Source organism: Diospyros lotus, chromosome 11 (genome assembly GCF_014633365.1).
Source record: "Diospyros lotus cultivar Yz01 chromosome 11, ASM1463336v1, whole genome shotgun sequence".
NCBI lineage: Eukaryota > Viridiplantae > Streptophyta > Magnoliopsida > Ericales > Ebenaceae > Diospyros > Diospyros lotus.
The window spans coordinates 26582482-26605123 of NC_068348.1; the positions used below are offsets into that span (position 1 = coordinate 26582482).

Genomic DNA, 22642 nt, shown 5'->3' on the forward strand with positions numbered 1-22642 from the left:
AGACCCTATCCCTTATTTTTTCACCAATCTCTGTTGAGTTATTTCTTAGTATAAATAAATTTAATTATTATATTTCTACAATAACATTGGCGACAATTGAGGAAGAGCAATGACAATAATGACACTAGCATACTTTTTTTTTCTCTCTCCTATACTTTTTTAACAATTAAAAATGTTTGAGTTTTGGATAAAAAAATCCGATATAAAATCACACGTTGCTAGTAAAATAGTGCTAATCAATGTCAAGATTAATGATTTTAACAACTTTGCAATCGATGAAACACTGGTCAATGAAAAATAATTATTGGGATGAAAGGAGAAATGAATTCACAAAATAAAACACACTAATATTTGGAGCATTCGTTTGTGTCAATTGCTATTGAGATTCCGACACCACAAGCGACTAAGATCTCATTTCTTTCTACTATTATATGACTCATTCTTTATCTAAAAATTATTTATTTATCTCGCTTATTCTTTAGTTTCAACATGCTTGCAATTAGTATTGGATTTCGTCTTTCTCTTTACTTTTATTTTTTTATTTTTTTTATTTCATTTTTTTTTCTCTCAATATCAACCCCAACAATTGCCGGGCACTGTTTTTTTTTTAAAAAATTTAGAAAAGTAAAAAAAAAAAAAGTGACGAGAGAAATAAAAAAAATTACAGTAATGTAATCTTATATTCCCTTAAAAATTTGACTTATACGCTGAAAGCGGACTTGAAGTGCACAAATCAAAACCACTGTCTGCTCTCCACCGCTGCCAACAACTCTCTCTCTCTCTAACTTCGATCACTACTCCCTGGTTCTCCGTCTTTTTCCTTCCAGGCCCTCACTTTCGCTCGATAATGGTGAAGCCGAAGGGCTCAACTGAAAGCCCGGCCAAAGCTGCTGCTTCTAAGCTCACAATGCAGGGCATATCTGGGGCTAATTGCGCTAGGAAATCGCCGATATTGACTTCATCTCCGGCGGGAACTGGAGGCAATGCGACAGAATCGCCGGCCGGAAAAAGGTCGGAGTTAAATCCGGATGCTTTGGCGCTGTCCTTGTACGTGATCGGAGGCGAAGAGAACGGAGACAAGCCTGTGCCGCCGAAAAGGCTCGAGCTTTGCTCCTCGGCCAAGGATTTAGTTTGGAGATCGCTTAGGTTCACCGATAACAATTACAGAAGCGTCTTTGAGTTCAAATTGGCTCCTGCATTGTCTATCCCGGTCGCCGGGCCGTCGCCGGATAGGGCAGGGGAGAGCGGCGGTGGAGGCGGGAATTTGAAGTTGTTAGAGTGGTCGGACTCCTCGGGGAAACGATGCGTTTCTGAGGGAAATGCGAAGTGCTCGAGATCGCGGATGGTGCTGGTTTGTGCTTCATCTAGCGAGCCGCCGCTGAAGAAGGTTAAGAAACCATCGGCGAGTTCTGAATCTTCTAGCAAGACAATGTCCAATTTAATTGAAACAGTTTCATTTCGACCGGCTGGGGCTGAAGAAGATATGGACTTGAAGTCTGCTTTGATTGAATTTCCAAGCAAAACGATAAATGGCACTGATGAGAAGTGCTTAGTATATCGGGCAGTATCATTAGAGCCTGTTGGGACAGAAGAAATTGAAACAAAGTCTGATTTCTTGGAGAATAGAAAGCCAACGGAGGAGATTAAGGCCATCTGTTGGGACTCTTCAGATGTGTTGGTTGAGAAGTGTCTACGGTCGCGGAAAATCCCATTTCGGGTTTTGAGGACTGAGTGTGATGATAAAAAGACGAGCTTAACTGGATTGCCTGACGCTTCAGCGGATAAAAGACAATCCCAGAAGGTTGAGGGAAGTGCTTCTTCGAAGAAGAAAGTGAGCAAGCAGAAAATTTCATGTTTCTTCATTGGCGAACCGGTTCCGGAGGAAGAAGCTAGAGAAAAATGGCTATGGCGATATGAATTGAAGGAGGTACACAACCATCAAATTTTACTGTTTTTGATGTGTATTTTCTTAAACTAGAAGATGGAGACTCGGAGCTACCCACAAGCCACAAACACCTCTTCCTCAGTCTTCCTCCCTCTCCTTTGAGGCCTTTTCTTTACTGCTCTCCTTCTCTTCCTCTCTCCCCCCAACTCTAGAAATTAGTTTCCCATCCAGATCGTGCCTAGTTGAAACGAAAGTCCTTTTTGAAGTCGTACTTTGCAGGCAACAGTTTCAGACATCATTAAAGTAGGACTGTGGTTTTCGTAACTGTGGTTTATACATATTATCTCACAAACTCAAACAATCATAAGGTTACTTGGCAAAAAAAAAAAGAAAAAAAAGAAGAGAAAATCACAAGGTTGCAGATTCTCTCCCTTTTATTTCTTTTTGTTAATCTTGATCATAATGACTAGTGATGTGGACCAACTCTGTTAAGACATGACATTTATAAGATTGTAGATTGCCGCCCTTACATATGGTAATTATAGTCTATAGATTTAGTAATGAGTTCAAATTGCTTTTATTGAAGACACGTATTATGGAGCAGAAACATATGTTAGACCACGTGAAGGAGATACAAGCTTTTTCAATTATAATTATATTAGATCAAGGATTTGCCTTAAACCCTCATCTCTTTGCCCTTGTAATGGATGAACTCACTAAGCATATCCAAGTAGAGGTGCTTTGGTGTCTGTATTTTGCAGATGATATTTTCTAGGTAGATGAGACAAAATAAAGTGTAAATTGTGGCATCCTTCCCCACTTACCTGTACCTTGGGTGTACCGCTGCTCAAGGGGTAGTATATAGCATGGCTGTGCCCACCTACATCCAATAGATAGACCTGAGACACGAGGTCCGAGTAGGTCTCCTCAGGACTGCGTGAATGCATAATGGGTTTTACATTAACCCTCAAGATGGAAATTAGGGACTCTATATAATTTGTTTTGAACTTCTTTATTGAAGAGCACACACCTTCTGAGTTTCAACTTAGCTATTACTTTCCTTGATTTCAGCTCATGGACCCCACAGTTCACCAATGACCCCAACAGTTGGCTTTTTACCCCAACAGTTGGCTTTTTACTAAGCAGTTGAACAACACTCAAATGACAATCGATTACCTCCAACACTCAGACAACAATTGTCTGTTCCCCCTCGTTAGTCTATCTTTTAGACCTTCTTTTTACCCTCAGTCAATCATACATCTGATTGTCTCCATCGACTGTTGCCCATTCTCTTCACTTAACTGACCTCCTAGTTGACATTAACTTGGTTCTAGCTCACCCTTTTCCCTACATAAGTTCGACCTACTAAATAATAATTCATCTTAGGCCCTTGACACATGGTAAACAAATTAATTACACATTCTTCCATCTCATACATGATTTACGAATAAGGCAAGAGTTTGTGGTATAAGGGTTCAATCTGTAATTAATAAAATCAAATTGATTGATTGAATACCAATTAATTGGGTTATTGGTTTATAAATTGGGTATCAGATAGGTTTGGATCATTAACAATCGGGTTAGGGCTTAATCCATGTTCTCCAATCTGGTTTGATTGAACCAGCAAAACTGAGGTCGGACTACATCGAGGCAAGGCCCCTTTTTGGGCTCATTGCTGTGGGATGGGAGTCAGTTTTCGTTGATGATGGTTGATGACATCAATGGTGGTGAGGCAAGGCCTCCTATGGTGTCTGTGACTCGAAAAAAAGGAAACTAAGAAAACAGTATTACTATAGAGAGATAATTGCTTATATATAAGTTTAAAGGCATGCATTGTGAAGCAGGAACATGTGTCAGAACATGTGACGGTGATAATGAGGCTTTTCCAATTACAATGGGACTATGTCAATGATCTGCATTAAACCCTTGCATATTTGCCGTAGTAATTGACGAACTTCCTAAACATATCTAGGCAAAGGTATAGAGGTATATCCATTAAGCAAGATGGTTAAAATGGAAAAAAGTGCATACAACGTTTTATGTTCTAAGTAGGATTCCATTAAAGCTAAAATAAAAATTTTATTAGACAACTATGAGATCAACTTTGTTCTATGACACCGGCATATTTAAGTTACGAGTGTAATAGAGATGAAGATGTTAAGATGAATGTGTGGCTATACAAGAAAATATAAAATTAGAAATAAGGTCATACATAATAAGGTTGGAGTGATTTCTATTGAAGATAAGATGGGTGAGACATGATTAAGATGGCTTGGTAATGTGAGAAGAAGACCGATAGGGATTCTTGTGAGGATAGTGAATAGAATGCAACAAATATCTAGCAAAAGAGCTAGAGGAAGATTAAGAAAAACTTGGTGAGATACCGCCTAAGTATGATATAAGTTATAAAGGTCTTATAGAAGGTAAAACCATAGATAGAAATCACTAGCATGTTAAAATTTATGTGTTTGACCCGCAAAATGTGATAAAAGGCTTGGTATGTTGTTTTTATTGAAAAGTAAAAGGTTGCAACCATGGATGCCTAATACATAAATGCTTTGCAGATATATTGCTTATTGCAAATAGGCCATTAAGGGGGTGGGGGGTGTGTGTGGAAGCAATGGATTGTTGTTGGAAAATCAAATCCCTCAATCTTTGATTATAATTAGTCTTATCCCACAATCTATGAGATTGATTATAATCAATCTTAATTGTTAGGATTGATTGATGTAAATTAGTAATTAATGTAATTAGGATTCCTTCTTTTCCTTAGTTATAGGGATTTGATTGATTTCTTTCTCCTATATATATTGTAACCATTCCTTGTGAAGTTTAAGAGATATATATATATACTATGTTTTCAGTTTTCTTCTACATGGTATCAGAGCCATCTTCCTAGGGTGTTTTTTTGGCCTTTATTACCTTCATTTTCGGCTCCCTTTGTCTCTCCGGCCTTCATTGCCAACTGTTTTGCCTTCATCGTTTCTAGGGCTTCTTGGCGTGTTTCTTGTCGGCCTTAATTGCCATTGCCATTGTAAGACCCCCACCCAGGTCCCCATAGAACCAGAGCGGGTACCCTACTAAAATAGAGACAACTTGAACCTGGATGAACCTGTCATGCATGCAACTGATAAATACCAAAAACCTGATAAGGGAAACTTGCCATCATGGCATGATTATCAAAACCCCAACTTGCTACACAACTGATCACTAGGCTTACACAGCCCGAGCATGCATAACATACAATACTGGCAATCAGGCCATATCAACACAAAAATCCATACAGACCCAAAAGAAAACTAAAAAGAGTATACGTTGGAAGCGACAAAATGCATATAAAGAAACCCCTAGGCTGACAACTACTAGGTCTGCATGGGCTTGTACACTGCTTACCCCAGAAGTCGGGAACCACTAAACTCGCCCACAATTGGGTCCTTGCCTTTACCTGGAATGAAGAGAAAACAAGGTGAGTCCAAATGACTCAGTAAGCTCATAAAGGAAAGAATGACGGATGAAGAATGCGCTAAGAGTGAACCTATATCTGAAGTGCATAACAAATCAAAACTCATGCATAACATGCCATGTAATCTCATAAACGAATACAAGTACCAACTGTATAAGCATCAATGCACACATACAGGATCTTGGGGCCCAAATAAGAAATGCAGTAGCACCCAAGTCCATATCACAAACATGTTGCTGCCCTGAAGGCAAGCGATACCTGTCACTCGAGTCAAACCTCGCTAGGGTGGGAGCGACCAACACCTGCTGGGGCACACATAAACGTCCATGATATAACCGAGGCATGCCAAAGCGACCCTAATATATAAACTCGGTTCGGGAAACCCGACACCATACAACTGTATCTCAGAACTGGTGCCAAGACTATACAATGCAACATATAAGGGGTGGCGTAGTAAACCGGACGGGATACGAAGCCGCTATAAGCCGAGTATCCTATCAAGCCTCGCCCACATAGGAAAATCACATGCCCAATGTAATGCTCGTGTCTAACAATAAAATATATGAAATACTATCATGCTCGTGACCAGGCACCCACTCATGTATAAACCCCCAAATGCATAATTCCAAGCCCTTGCATGCATTTGGAATAATAAAACATGGAAAAATTACATGAGCACATGCACTGCTCTCTCGGCCAATAATACCCATTTCCCTACAAGCATATAAAATAACATGGGATGAAAAGCCACAACTAACCCTATCTTCATTCCACAAGAAATTTAGAGAGGAGAGAATCTCTTCGGAGCAGCCAAAGCAAGACCATCTCAAGCTCTTCCATTAAAAGATACCCACATGCAAGTCTCCCAACATTCATCCCCTTCTAAGAATAAACTCTTTGACTAAAAATTATTAAGAAATAAGGGAACAGAGACCACGTATGGAAGTTTATATATACAAAGAATTAGAAGCCATGGAGACTCGGTCATAAACAGGGTCTTGTCCAAATAGCACAATTAAGAGCCTCACCATGGAAATAGAATCTCGGCTATATATATATAATTTACCCTTCTGCCACTTATCTCAAAGTATACCCATGCTTCTCAGCCATGTATATACATATATATATATATATATATATATATTCATAACAAAGAACCAGCTCACTCACCCGTGCAAGCTAAATTAGGGAACCTCAAAGGAATCAAGGGAAGGAAGAAAAAAGAAGGAAGAGCTTGCAAGGAAGGAAAGAGGAGCTTGCCTGCTTTCTTCTTCTTCTTCTCTGCACCTCTTCATTGTTCAAGCCACTCTCTCTGTAATTAATTTTAATTCCCTCTTCTCTTAATACTCAATATATATATATATATATATATATATAAATTCCCGACATACCTTACCAAAAAGCAACTTCTGAATCGAGAAAGTGGTTTGGTTTTTCAGTCTCAGAAGGACCCATTCGAATGCAACAATAACCAATTCAAATGAGAGGAATTATATAAAAATGGGTATTATGGACAGATTTGACACATCTTCGTATTTTGAGCATAACTCTCTCATCTGAACTCCAATTGAGGTGATTCAAGATGCTATGGAAAGACAAGAGAAATATCTACAACTTTCATGTTTTATGTTTTTCAAGATTCGGAGTGCATCGGGGTCAAAATCGGGTCGCAAGGTGAAAGTGACTTTCTGGAACGAGAGTCATTTGAATGAAATAGAAAGGCATCCGAATGTAAGAGAAAAATTAAGCTCATTCGAATGCTACAGGGACTCCATTTGAATGAATTTCAAAATTCATCTGAATGCTTCATCCCTCATTTGAATGACACATACCTCATTCCAATATCCAACCTACAACTCTCCCATACCTTCGGATACAACACCACACTTACCTTAATCTCTAATTTTCACACTTAAACATTATCCAACAAAACCATACACCAACTATTAATTATAATATCAACCCAACAAGATTAAATTAGTACCAAAGCATACGAAAATCATACCCGAGACTCAACAATGGGTCGTTACAGCCATGTTCCCCAGTTATGCCATCGTTGCAGTTCTACGGTGTACATCCCTCAATTGCATGCCTTTATTGCCGGCACTACTTCATCCTTGTGCGTTACTCGTATTCGGCATCACCTCTATCCGCCCTAGCCTTGGTTGTTGCGTACATCCTTGTCTCTTTCGCGTCTAGTTTCGGTGTCCCTCGTCAGTCGTTCATCTCTAGCATTGCACTTGTTAGCCATCACTGCCCCAGAATGAGAAGCTACTCAGGCTGCTGTTCGGTCTTCCTCATTTTGTTGTTCACCTTGACATCTCCAGTGAGCGTCCAACAACCGCCCCCGACAGCCATCCGGCTCCCTGCACCATTGCAAGCCAAGGGGAACAACATTGTTTGCTGTTGCTACTGCATTGCAGGTTTGGCTACGACCTTTTTGACGCTACTCTCAAAGCTGGAAGCAAGCTGTTCGTTGCTGCTTCTCATCAGAGACAATTGTAGGGCCTCCTCTGCACTGATGAAATCAGCACGAACTATCTCTAAACCTAGTAGCATTTTTGTCAGGAGCTGGGTTAGCGAATTGATTAACCTTGCTAGCAGCACGAGGAAGTGTTATAGGTGGGGAGCCTTCTTAGATCTGGAAAGACTACTCACAACAAGGTGAGTTTGAGAGAGTTTTTGGATAGATTTTTTCCTCAAAACTACTCACTGGCAAACTAGTTATTGATGGTAAGGGCAGGTATGTGCCTTAATTTTGAGTCCTTTAATGCCTCATATACAGCTAGGAATAATTTTTGGATCTTAGATTGTGGAGCCACCAATCACATGACACTTAACCTAAGCTTCGAGACCTTTGAACCAATATCTAGCTCTAGAAAAATTACAGTTGCTAATGGCCAAGCTATCTCTATAGTTGGACAAGGAAACGTATGCTTGAACCCATCTCTACCTGCCCAACAAGTACTTTATGTGCCTAGCCTCTCCACCAATCTACTTTCAGTTCACAAGCTTGCCCAAAGCCTTAATTGCTGTGTAATTTTCTCACCTCATGATCGTGTGTTTCAAGACCTAGCCACAGGGAAGATGATTGGTGCTGCTAAGACACTTAATGGGTTGTACTATCTACAAGGGAGCAGTGAGCCACCTGTAGGAGATCAACCTAGCTTAAGTCACTCCTCTTCTCTGCATACTTCCACTCAGTCCAATATCTGGCTTCAGGATTTTAGGTTAGGTCATCCTCCTTTCATTTTGTTAAAATCTATGTTTCCAGACTTGTTTAAAGGGGTATATATCAGTATGTTTCGTTGTGATGTGTGTGAATTGTCCAAACACCATTGGTTACCTTATGCTATCAGCAATAAACTTTCTTTATCTCCTTTTTCTTTAGTGCATTTTGATGTGTGGGGGGCCTTCTAGAGTCTCTAATTATTCTGGGACCAAATGGTTTGTATCCTTTATAGATGACTACACTAGGATGACATGGTTTACTTACTCAAGGACAAAGTTGCCATCAACAGCATTCTACCCTTGTTTCATAGAACGATTCTCACTCAATTTGGGGTTTCTATTAAAAGGATTAGGACTCATAATGCAAGGGACTATTTTAACCATCATCTCAATCATTTTTTCCAACAAAAGAGGATTGTTTATGAATCCTCTTGTGTGGAAATTTCCCAGCAGAATGGAATTGCTAAAAGAAAGATGAGGCATCTCCTAAATGTTGCTAGGGCTCTCTTGCATCATCATTCAGTTCATAAAACCTTTTGTGGTGAAGTAGTATTAACCGCAACCTATTTAATCAATAGGGTTCCCTCAAGAGTGCTAAATCAACTCTCCCCATTTCAGTGTCTTTGTACTCATTTTTCAGAAATTGGTCTGGATACTCCTCTCCCTCTTAAGATATTTGGTTGTGTGGCTTTTGTCCATGTATCTAAACATCATAGGGATAAATTTGATGCTCGAGCCCTTAGGTGTGTATTTCTTGGCTATTCTCCTACTCAAAAGGGGTACAAGTGTTATCATCCTCCTATCCAAAAGGTCTTTGTATCTAAGGATGCAACCTTTGTTGAAAATCAGTCTTTTTTCAAGGTTCCTACTTTTGGTCCTTAGGGGGAGAATGTTTCTATTGATCATGGTCTTCCTATCTTAGAAGAGTCTCAGCCCTATCAACTTGAATCTTCTTTGGATCCTAACTCTTCTGATTCTCCTATTTATTCTAATCCTCCGCCAACAGAGTCCAGAGACTTGGAACCCTCGTTTGACTCTCTAATTCCTGTTCAGCCTAGGATATCTCCTGTTCGGTTCAAAGGCTCACCATATGTGTATAAGAGGAAGGGACAGCCTAACCCAGTGCTATGTAGGATCCATCATCTACCCCTCGGCCAGGTTTGGAACTCACTCAACATTCTAATTTGCTTAACCCTACTGATTGTCCTAACCCTAAAATCTTAGACCTGGATTTGCCTATTGCTGTTAGAAAAGGTGTGAGGAGTTGTACACAACATCCTATAGCCAAATTTGTTTCTCATCACAAAAGTTTTTTGTCCTCCCTTGATTCCATAGCTATTCCTAAGACTATAGAAGAGGCATCACAAAACCAACATTGGGTATACGCTATGCAGGAAGAAATGAAGGCCTTAGAAAAGAATGATACCTGGGAAATGGTACCTAGACCGAAGGGGGTTCAACCAGTAGGGTGTAGATGGCTATTTAACGCAAAATACAATGCTAGTGGTACAATGGAAAGATACAAAGCCCGATTAGTGGCTAAGGGTTATACTCAAACATATGACATCAATTACTTTGAGACATTTGCACCCATGGAAAAAATGACTACAGTGAGAGTTCTCCTATCTTTGGCTTGTTGTTTGTCAGAACTCTGATTTTGACAAGCTGAATTCCTCTTCAGCTGAGAGGAATGTAGAAGAACCAGAAGGTTCGAAGGGGGGGGGGGGGAGAGAGAGAGAGAGAAATGGCGGGAGAAAATGATTGTATTGATAATTCTTTAAGTAGTTTTGGGAGGATGGTATTGGAGCTATTTATACTGCTTGTACCCATCCACTTACTTAACTAACTAACCACTCTTCCCGCTACCTTCTACAATTGTTAGTTACACTTTTGCCCCCCATTATTCAATCTCGTGGCAACTACCCTCCCCTTTAGCAATTTCTTATCCTCAAGAAGTTCATAATAGGCCAGCCACTCTAGGAAACTGAGTTAGTAGCTGGGGAAGGTACTCCCAAGTATTGTTTTCTGGATGGAGATTGGACCAGCGAACCAGAACTTGCATCAATGGGGCTCCATGTCGGTGTATGATTCGCCTATCCACAATAGCTATAGGCTCCGGAACCTCTGTAGGTTCAATTAAGGAGGTGGGTGAAGCAATGCTTGCTACATGAGTCTCAATCGACTTTTTCATAAGAGAAACATGGAACATGGGGTGGATTTGGGACTCTGGTGTCAGCTGCAGTTTGTAGGCTACCTTATCGATCCTTGCTACAATAGGATAGGGGTTAAAGGATCTGGGGCTCAATTTAGAGCTTTGACTTGGGGTTAGGGTTTGTCTGTGGTGCTTTTTGAATTTTAGGTAGACTAGATCACCTACCTCAAACTCCTGGTCACTCCTTTTCCTATCAGCAAACTGCTTTGTGCGGTTTTGAGCACTGGCCAATTCCTTTTTCAACACCTGTAACACTTGTTGTCTTTGCTGTAAGTATGATTCCACCGTCTCTACAGTGACCTCCCCTGTTGATGCTGGCAGTAGAGGTGGTTTATACCCGTATAAAGCCTCAAAAGGGGTCATTTTGATAGCGCTGTGATGGCAGGAATTGTACCACCATTGAGCCAATGATAGCCAACGATGCCATCCTTTAGGCTGTAAGAAACATAGGCATCTCAAGTATGTTTCTAGGCATTGATTTACTCGTTCAGTTTGGCCATCTAATTCCGGATGATAGGCTGAACTCATGTGTAACTTAGCTCCCAAGCTCTTGAACAGCTCCTTCCAGAAGAGACTGGTAAGACTTTATCTCTATTCGACACTATGGTCTGGGGAACACCATGTAGTTGTACTACTCTGTCAAGGAAGATGCAGGCTACTTCTTGAGTGGTGAAAGGATGAGTTAGGCTGATGAAATGGGAGAATTTAGTGAATCTGTCAACCACCACTAGTATACAATCACGGCCTTCAGACTTGGGCAATCCTTCCACAAAATCCATTGAAATATTGGTCCATGCTTGGGTAGGAATGGGTAACGACTGGAGTAACTAGGGTTGGGCTACTGTTTCGTGTTTGCATCTCCTGCACGCATCACATCTCAACACAAAATCTACAACATACTTCCTGAGCTTAGGCCAGAAGAATAGTTGTTTTACCCTTTGATAGGTACCCTGCACCCCCGAATGGCCTCCTAGAGGAGAGCCATGCAGTGTCTCCAGAATCTTGCCCTTTAACTCTTCCTGGTTTCCCACTACCAGTCTACCTTGGTATCTTCGTACTCCATTTTTGAGGGTAAACCCAGGTTTTGAGGTTGGATTTACAGTAAGCTGCTCCATAATGCCTTTAACCCATTCATCTTGCGCATAGCTATCATTAACCTCCTGATACAAGTCAGGTACCACCGTTGTTATGGAGGCTGTCAGTGCTTCTTCCATACATCTGGACAATGCATCCGCGGCTTTGTTCTCTTTTCTCTTTCTGTATTGGATAATGTAGTCCAACCCCATTAATCTCGCCGTTCTCTTCTTCTGTAGATGCGTGTGCAGCCTCTGTTGTAGGAGGAATTTGAGGCTTTCATGGTCAGTTTTGATGATGAATTGTCCACCTTCCAGATAGTGGCGCCATTTGCCAACTACAATTAACACTGCCATCAACTTTTTGTCATAGACGCTGAGTCCTTGATGTCTTGGACTCAAAGCTTTGCTAATGAAAGCTAGGGGTCTTCCCTCCTAGGATAGCACTGCTCCTACTCCAGTGCTATTAGCGTCGGTTTCCAGAGTAAAAGGTTTGGAGAAGTTGGGGAGACCTAGGGTAGGGGCTTCGCTCATTGCCTTCTTAAGCCTCTCAAAGCCTCCTCTGCTTTCTCATCCTACCAGAACCCTTCTTTTTTAAGCAAATTGGTGAGTGCCCTACTGATAGCCCCATAATCTTTAATGAACCTCCTGTAGTAACCGGTGAGGCCCAAAAATCCCCTCAAGGCTTTTACTGATGTGGGCCTCGGCCATGATTACATTGCAGCTATTTTGGTAGAATCAGTACTAACTTCTACACCTGATATAACATACCCCAGGTATTCTACCTTTGGTTGGGCAAAAGAACACTTAGACTTTTTAATAAATAGTTGGTTGAATCTCAGGACCTTTAGAACAGTTCTTAGATGGGTGAGGTGCTGTGAGAACGAAGGGCTGTAGATGAGGATGTCATCAAAAAATACTAACACAAACTTACGGAGGTAGGTTTCGAATATGTGATTCATTAAAGCTTGGAAGGTAGCGGGAGCGTTGGTTAAACCGAAAGGCATCACTAAGAATTCATAGTGTCCTTGATGAGTAGAGAAGGTTGTTTTGGAGATGTCATCAAGGTTCATACGTATCTGATGGTACCCTGATCTAAGGTCTAATTTGGTGAATACTTTGGCATGTTTAAGGTCATCAAGGAGGTCTTCGATTATAGGGATAGGAAACTTATTTTTCACAGTTTGGGAATTGAGCTGGCGGTAGTCTATGCAAAAACGCCAGCTCCCATCTTTTTTCTTGACTAGCAGTATGGGTGAGGAGTAGGGGCTTTGGCTTGGCCGAACAATTGACCTAGCCAACATATCCTTAATCAGGTTCTCAATTTCTACCTTTTGTTTAGGAGGATATCTATAAGCCCGAATATTGATGGGTTCAATATTTGGTTTTAAAACAATAGAATGATCAAAAGGTAAGTAAGATGGCAGGGTTTGGGGTTCATCAAACAAGTCCTTAAATTCAAACAAGAGTTTATTAAGGAAGTCTATTTCGTGTGCCTGCCACGGTTGAGATTGGGTAGTAATCTCTGCTTCTGGCTGCTCGATATCTCCTTCTCCGTGTTCCACTGCCTCAATTGAAAATAGTTGGGCCATCTGTGTCCATTTGGATTTTAAGACCTTCTGCAACCTTCTTCTGGTAATCATCTTACAGACCCCGGTTTCAAGACTTCCTGTAAGTGTCAATTTCCTACCATCCTTCTCAAATGTAACTTCCATTGCATTGAAGTCAAAGCTGATAGGGCTCACGCCCCTCATCCAGTCCACACCTAGGACTATATCGCACCCCCCTAACTTCAGCAATCTTAAATCGGCTTCAAAAGGCTCCCCATGCATCTCCCAGCAGAACCCTTCACATGCTGATCGACATATCACCTTATTGTCGTTGGCCACCGTTACTGACAAAGGTTGTGTCCCTGTTAACTCACATTTTAACTTCTTAGCCGTTTCCTCATCAAGGAAGCTATGAGTGCTTCCACTGTCTATTAAGACCATTAACCGGTAGTCTTTAGATTTCCCTTCTACTCGTATGATCTTGCTGTTGGCTAGACCTCAGAAGACATGGAGAGATATTTCTATGTTTTCTTCACCTTCTTCACTGCCTTGAGGCAGCATTTCTTCCTCCTGCTCCTCCATATCTTCATCTCCTTCTATGAGTAGGAGTTGCCTCCTGCACTGATGTCCGGGAGTATATCGATCCTCGCAACGAAAACAGAGTCCGACTTTTCTCCTTTGTTCGGCGAACCTCCCGCTATTCAAAGGCACGGGAGTTAAGGCAGAGGATTGTCCTCCACCTGCATTCCCTTGAATCATCTCACTTCCATCTCTTCCTACTCCTCTGTTTCCCATCGTAGTCATTCCGACATTCACGACTCTCATCTGCCCTTTTTGTTTCTTCATTAATGCTTCTACCGTTAGCTCCTAAAGCCTCGCACATTATGCGGCTTGCTTAACCGTTCTTGGCTGCTGCATTTTGACAGTGGGCCTTAATTCTTCACTTAACCCACTCACAAAACTAGAAACGAAATACCCCTTAGTCAGGTGGGGGTACAAAATGATCATGAGGGACTTAAGCTCCTCAAATTTCGATTGATATCCTTGCATCATTCCTTCTTGCCGAAGTTTATTGAACTCCTCGACCACATCCAGCATATTCCGATCTCCAAACCTCTCACAAAGGTCCTCTACAAATTCCGCCCATCGGCAGCCTTCCTTAGTTCCGATCCACCCCTGGAAGCATGCATCCCCTGCATCGTTTAGGTATGAGGCTGCAAGAGTCACACGCTGCTGCTCCGGCACCCCATAGAAGCTGAACATCCTTTCGCACCTACGCACCCACCACCTCGGGTTCGTCCCATCGAACATTGGTATTTCCAGTTTAGGAGTTGGAAATCCATGTGAACAGGAAGCTATGTGTCTACCTTGCGGCCTCTCCTCGTGATTATCCTCTACCATCATCGGATTGCCCCAGAATTCATATGCACCTTCTACACGGGACGACGGATTATGGTCGGGTAGGATTGGATCGCTCTCGTGGAGGAAAATCCGATGAGAGCCTCACTTGGTTCTGACTCGTGACCATGCGTGTGAACATCTGCATCTAGTCATGCAATTGATTGTGCTGCTCCTGATTTTCATCCCTCCATCGCTCCATGGTGCCTTCAGTTCTCCTTTCCACTACTGCCTCCATGGACGATTCCAGACCACCCATCCGCATTTGCTTGTCGAACACTGCTGCCGTGATTTGCTGCAATTGAGCTTCCATTTGCTTCATCCTGGTGCCGTCAGCCATTGAGAATTCTGACGAGATCGTGACCCTAGATCTACTCTGAAACCAGAATTTTGGGGGGGGGGGGGATTTAGTGTCATGGAGAAGCAAAAAACAAGGTGTTGTGTCTAGATCTAGTTCTGAAGCAGAATTTAGGGCAATGGCCCTTGGATTGTGTGAGTTACTTTGGCTGAGAATTGTGCTTAGTGATTTGAAAATACTTGGTCATGGTCCTATGGAATTAATGTGTGACAATCAATCAACAATCAACATTGCACACAATCCGGTGTAGCATGATTGCACTAAGCATGTGGAGATAGATTGTCATTTCATCAAAGAAAAGCTAGATGCTGGGAAAATTTGTTTGTCTTTTGTTCCCTCAGAGAAACAATTAGCTGATTTTCTCACCAAAGGTTTACCTCTCAAGCGATTTGAAGAACTTGTAAGTAAGTTTAGAATGATCAATATTCATTCACCAGTTTGAGGGAGAGTGTTGTTGGAAAATTAGATCCCTCAATCTATGAGATTGATTATCAATCCCAATTATCTCACAATCTATGGGATTGATTATAATCAATCTTAATTGTTAGGATTGATTGATGTAAATTAGTAATTGATGTAATTACTATTCCTTCTTTTCCTTAGTTATAGGGATTTGATTGATTTCTTTCTCATTTATATATTGTAACCATTCCTTGTGAAGTTTAAGAGATATATATACTACGTTTCCAGTTTTCTTCTACGTGGACAGATGATATTTGACATGGAAGCCTAATGATCTACCATCCTGATGTGCTCAGCAAAAGTAAAAAGGAAAAAACATTCAAGAAACTAATAACTAATAACTAAGAAAAATATAGCAATATTTGCTTCCGTTTGTGCTTTCATGGCCACCTAATAATTTTCATATGAACCTTGACTAATAGAAACTTGGCATTTCCAAATTGGTTTGTGTATCTTCAGTTGCTTGTTGATCTTTTTCTGTATTATTCCCTTCTGTGTTGTTTTGTTTTCAGTTTTCCCCAATCCCTACCTTCCCAATAGAGGCATGCTAGTTTATTTTTATTACTGAGTTGAATGTTTTGGAGTTTGCAGAGTCAAAAGTCAAACTGCCAAAGCTGGAAACTAAAGTGAGTGATAATATATGAACTCATCTCCTAGGTAGATGTTGTTGTGGCTTCTTCCTAGTTTATACCTTTCTCACCATCTTTTCTATCTTTTATGTTTGTTCTATCTTTGCTCTTTAATATTGCTCATGCTCATTTCTACAGTGCTGGTGAGGAGGATGAAATAATTATGAATGTGAAATCCCATTACACCAGAGCAAATGTTGACGGCTGCATATTTAATCTTGGAGATTGTGCATATGTAAAGGTGAATGCCCTTTATTTTGCAGTTTCTCAGAAGAACAGGTCCTCCTCCCACACAAAAAGAACTTTTCTGCTGTTGCATAGTTTTGTTTCAGATTTCCTGATTTTGGCTTTCTTGAAGTATTTAGGAAGTTCAAAAATTTGTTCTATTACAGCGGTAATTTATGCATAGCTGTTTTGCTTCACCAATGTAAATTCAAAAAATTAAGTAGCTTGATCAATTATGGAATGTTTTGATTTTTTTTCCAGACTTGTCTACGTCACATCCCACTTAGGAAGGTACGATGAATGATGGTCCTTTGGCCCATGGGGCACAAAAATGTATTCACTTGTGGAGGTTACAAAAACCATCAAATAGAAATAATCCTCCTCAAGTTAGTACCCAAAGTTCTCAAAATAAACAAATCTTCCAGGATTGAAAATTTGAAACTTAAACAAATCTCTAACCCACAATTGAGTCTTCAAAGATAAAAATATCACTAATGAGTCTAGAATTTGAGTAGAATAGATAAAATATCTACTTCTTTATTATTGAAGTCCTTGAACAACTCAAACCCAACTCTAAATATAACCCTGCTTACCTGACGATATTAAGAATGAAGGGAAAATTGACAGCTAAATGAATGATAATGTTGGTTTGCGCTTTTGTCTGAACTCCTGTGCTTCTTATGGTATGAGAGCAGAGCTGACACAGCACATTGCTTGTGTGTTCTAGGGCACAGCAGCATGAATTAAGTGGTTGATTGATTGAGTGAGCTATTTTGGGGCTGACCATGACCTAATTGTGCTGTTCTTGATGGACTGTGGTCTGGAGGGACTGAATGATGTTGGCTTTAGTTGGCCTGTGCGACACAACATCTGAAGTTAAAAATGTGGAGATATTGGGTGCATAAGTTGAAGGATTGAATGCACAGAAAATTTTTGGTTATCTCCTGGGGATGAGTTCAAGTACTTGTCAGTTGTCCATCTCATCATGCCATAAGTTCTTAGTTACCCAATAATTTAAGTTCTTATTTTTAAGGATTCAATTGCAGCACTTTAGTGATCATAGTTGCAGTATGTGAAAATTGATAGTGTTTCAGTTATTGATTTACACTTAAATAACAAGTTTCACAATTATAGTGTTGAAATTTTAGATGAGCAATGTCATTTTTGGAAGTCGCTCAGTCTGTTTTTATAATACAAGGTAAGATGTAATGTTGGAAATTCCTTCAGGGTGATGGAAGGGAAAAACATGTTGGTCGTATTGTGGAATTTTTTGAAACAACAGATGATGAGGGCTATTTCAGGGTTCAGTGGTTTTTCAAAGCTGAAGATACTGTAAGTGTGTGGATTTTCTTAAAATTTACCATATAAATTTACCATATAAATTACCATATAAATTTACCATATAAATTATTTTTTATTTAATCTTCAACCTTCAGGTTATGAAAACAGAAGCTGCTTTCCATGAGAAGAAGCGTTTGTTCTATTCTACTTTAATGAATGATAATTTATTAGATTGCATTATTTCAAAAGTCAGTGTTGTTCAAATGGCTCCAACGGTATGCAGTCCAAGTCTTTGGCTTGTTAATTAATTCATTTCATTGTTTGAACTAGGTACTTTCTCAAAAAATGCTTGTGGGATTTTTATTCTTGCCTTGTTCTCAATTTTGTGATTGCAGGTAGGTTTGCAACTGAACCCTATTTCATCCGACTTCTACTTTGATATGGAGTACTGTGTGGAATATTCAACATTTTGCAATATGCCTACTGGTAAGAGTTGTAACAGTGTTATGATCTTCTGATATAAATAGCAGTATTGTTTGTAGAACAGATGGAAATACTTTGGTTATGCTATCTCATTATCCTCCTAGGAAAAACTGCAAAAACATTTTGTTACACCTGCTGCCCAGCTGTGAATCTAAATCTAGTGTTTTCTTAAAACTTTATAGATTCTTATGAAAGTCCATTTCCTCACATGAAATTTGTATCATGTCATCACAATATCCGATCAATTTTTGGCCTTTAGAAATTGAAGGCAAGTTAATTACTCGGTGTACAAATGCTATTAACAAATATAAACTGATTAGGTCAAATTGGTGCTCAGCATTGCTTGTCCATGTGGCCTCATAACACAGAAGCTTCGTAGTGAACATCAGGATGAGTAGATGGTGATATTCTTTGTTTATCATTTGAAACAATGGTGCACATTGAATTCCTAATCGACCATTTATATCGACCACATGATTTAAGACCTTTTCAAGTCTAGCTTGCATTATGTGATTCGACGAGGTACATTATTTGATTGTTTATATCATAGTACTTTCTCCTTCCTCCTGTCAATGTATGCCACAATGGCCCGAGTCTTATTATTATTATTTTGCAGTGTTCTACTTGTTATTGCATGCCCAGCATTTGTTGATATGTCAAAAGATAATCCTCACTTTCATGATTCTTTGTAAAACCCTTATTTATTGCTGTTTATTATTTTGGAGTTAGTTGTCTGTGCTATTAAGCATGTGTGAGTTTTGACGCTAATTTACTGACCACAAGTAGTCAACTACAATGTTTAACTTACAATTCCTTTATATGTGCCCAAATAAGGCAATGCATATTGCAACATTCTCTCATTTGCTTGGCTTGAAAATCAAAACTGCAGATCTGACTGCTGCTTGCTCTGCTGCTTATTGAGTATGTTGCTTAGCTCTTTGGCTAGCAAATCTATTTCCTATATGTGATGCCCTCATGTAAATCCCCTTAGTTTGGACTCTAATTAATGAAAATTAAGGATGATGTGGGAGCATAATCAAGAGGGAAATAATGACAATAATAAAATAAATTAAATTGAGATGGTATATGAATGTGAAAAATTGTTTTGTGGGAAATTGGATGGGGCATGTATAAGGGGTACTTTGGATATTTGGTTGTTCTTTACAAATGGGCAACACATATATGATTTAATATGTGGAGATATTTGAGTGTGCACATGTGCAGGGGTGATAAGTGAATGGGTGAGTACAAGTGGAGAACAAATGTGAGATTTTTGTTTATAGTGCACGCTCACGCATGTGTATGAGAGAGAGAGAGAGAGAGAGAGAGAGAGAGAGCAATTACTTGCATTAAATGCAAAACTTGTGAATATAAGAGTTCATCACGTATATACATGGAGTAGTTTGTGTGGGTTTATAAGTAAAATTTATGTTGTGGGTCAGAGAGAAAGTGAAAGAAATGAGTGCATGCATTTAATGCACGAAAGAAGGGTTCATCAGGTGTACATACATGAGTCATGAGTCATGACTCATTTTTATAAGGGTTCATTGAGTTCGAGACTATACACGCGAAGCATATATATGAGACTTGCATGGGTTATAGTGTGTGTTAGAGAATAAATGAGGGTTATGAGTGCATGCATTTACTGCACACCTGACCTGAGAAGAAGAAATGAAATATGTTCTTTCAAATCATGCACACTAAGAGTGTGGAGTAAGTGAGATATATATAGTAGAGCATGGCCATGAAAAGATGTCTCTAAAATGACCATATATCCTTGGTTTGGTAAAAGTGAGTGAGGAGGGCATGCTGGTCAGATATGTACATAAAGGAGAAATGACTTTCAGTGTACTTAGGAGTAGGGGAACAACATGGGATGCATTAAATGAAAGAAAATGATTTGTTTTGTCCAACCCAACCAACACCTATAAAAGGGGGCGCATCATAGTATAGGGATTTTTCTGTCTTCTACAAAGAGTCATGAAGGGAGAGGCCTTGCTATGGGGAATACTTTGTGTGGAAGGAGTAAAGAGCTTGTGAGGATGACCCTAGCACACTTCATAGTTAGATCACCCTTTCATACGTACATGTGCATAGCATGAACATGATAATAATTTGCATGATTTGTGATGACATTGGTATGATATGCATGTATTATTTATGTCGTGTATTGTATGTGAGCATGCAAACCAGTTTGGCTATGTACATGGGCCAAGGCTTATCTGGTACTCATCCTAGTGGGTTGGACTAAAATGCCATAGAGGTTGCCTAGGAAGTGGTTTTCAACCATGGGGATGTTAGATCCTGATGGTAATCCTATCACCAATGAGCCAAGCCTCTTGATCTCAACCAAACCCCATGTCAGTTGGTATTTGATCAGTATCTTTGTCTTTCCTAGTTCAATATCTGTATGATTTTTCACCCAGTTCCTTTGTTCATCTTGCTGATGTTATTAGGACATCTGAGATTGGTTGATTGAACCATTTTGATCAACAATTTGCAATTAGTTGTTTGCAAGAACTCTTTCTCTTTCTAGCCTCAACATCTTTGTCCTCTCATATGAAACTCTTTATTATCATCATCTTTGATCCTTATCTTCTTTGCTGTTGGCAGCTTTGGGATGTCCTGTGAGGCTTCTCCAACGAGTTTTTGGTCTTTTTCAAGAACAAAAATTTCATATGTTTCATCTTTGGAGAAGATTGGCTCCTTGACAACCATCTTCGATCAACATTTTCTTTGGCATTCTAGTCAATTCCTTGATTGTTGTGGTCGATCTCTTGGTCGATCTCTTGATCGTTTTGGTTGATCTCTATCTTTGATTCCTCTGATCCAAGGGGTTACATCTTGCTAACTAATTTCTTTCCAATGATAGTGCCATAAATTAAAACTCTTTTGAGTTTCATTGTCTTTGCCTTCATATTTCCTGCTGCCTTAATCAATTTTCTTCGCACTCTGATTCCATTGTTTTCTTTTTTTTCTTTTTGGTTTTGGTTGGTTTAATTGGCTTTTATTTTTGGTTCGTTTGATTCCTACATACAAATGCCATCCCCCTCATTTTGGTTCTGTTAGCACTGGTATTTTAATTTCATGTTGCTAAATTCCTCTTCAACCAACCATTGAAGGGTTATTAATACAAATATTGGATTTCTTGTTGCAACCATTAGAGAGCCCGTTGCTTGGCTATATTTTTTGGGGGCTTTGAATAATTCTGGTGTGGTCCTTGCTGGGTTGGACTCAATCAATTGTTCTCTTCCTGATGTTTAGTTGTGTTTGACTTACATTGATCAACATTCCATTCAATTGATCATTTGTTGTTGGTAAATTGATCTGTTAACCAATCGCTTTCCTAGTGTTTGCCAACCCATCTTGTTGATTCTTTTCTTTGGAAGTCTAACTGGTTTCCTCCGTGCTCTTGATTCCTCTTGGTTTTCGGTCACATCCAGAAATTAAATTGCATCAACTTTTTGCTGCAGTACCTACAATACTTTTGCACCATTCCAAGCACACTTAATGTCATCATTATGGAGAACTGAGAGAGAATATAGCGATAGCGATAAACATAGGAACTGGAATAGACTAAAAGATGACTTTTCTAGAGGAGAGGAAATCCAATATTTCGAAGCTTTTCGAAGCTTTCATTTTCTTATGACTTCCCTCTTGTTGCCTACATCAGTGTGCAACTGTTACTTCATCCAACCGGATGCTTTCACAAGTTGGTATTCAAACTCAAGTCAGCTAACTTGTTAACTTTTTGAGTTTGAGTGGGGATAGAATATTTTGAGAATATTTTCTATATCTTGCATATGTTTTGTGTATTATTTATGATTTTTCATCCTTGTTTATTATCTATTTAGGTTAATAAAAGAACTTATACATACCCTCTGTATGCATCTACAACACAATAAAGTACAATGCATTTCAATGTTTTCTCTCTCAACTTCATCTTTCTTCTTTTCTAACATTATAAAATCAAGTTAGTTTTTAGATACCTTGGTTTCTCTTCCTATATGTGTTCAATCACTGGAACATTGTAAATGAGATAAGAAACACACAAAAATAAAAAATAAAAAATAAATAAATAAATAAATGAAGATAAGGGAGATGGAAACTGGGACAGTTGCAACGGGATGAGTGGGAGAGTGACTTGGTGATGGATTTTTGGGTGAAGAAGCATAGAGTGAAAGGGGTCTCTGCCAGCTAAATGTAAATATAAACAGAGAGAAAGAAACTGAGATTGATTTTGATAAATAAAGATATAGAGGGAAGCAGATTTAGAATCTAATAAACTGAGGGTTTAAGATCTTGGAAAACACAGACAAAATACAGAGAAACACGGAGTGAGGGAGATATATAGAGAGAGAAAGCGGAACAGAGAGGGATTGCTAGTGGCAT

General features: G+C 39.6%; 1 protein-coding gene across 3 annotated transcripts in view; it reads left to right on the forward strand.

Moving 5' to 3' along the window:
- The first annotated feature begins 724 nt into the window (after window positions 1-724).
- LOC127813547 (DNA (cytosine-5)-methyltransferase CMT2-like) overlaps window positions 725-22642 on the forward strand; it is a 33062-nt gene continuing 11144 nt past the window's right edge. For all 3 annotated transcript variants that reach the window (XR_008026118.1, XM_052354567.1, XM_052354568.1), the window contains exons 1-6: window positions 725-1927; window positions 16224-16258; window positions 16400-16502; window positions 17714-17818; window positions 17923-18042; window positions 18163-18253. Coding sequence is in view for 2 of the 3 variants with exons in the window: in XM_052354567.1 (XP_052210527.1) it covers window positions 848-1927; window positions 16224-16258; window positions 16400-16502; window positions 17714-17818; window positions 17923-18042; window positions 18163-18253 (1534 nt within the window). In the remaining variant the exon portion in view is untranslated. The remainder of the gene's footprint in view (window positions 1928-16223; window positions 16259-16399; window positions 16503-17713; window positions 17819-17922; window positions 18043-18162; window positions 18254-22642) is intronic.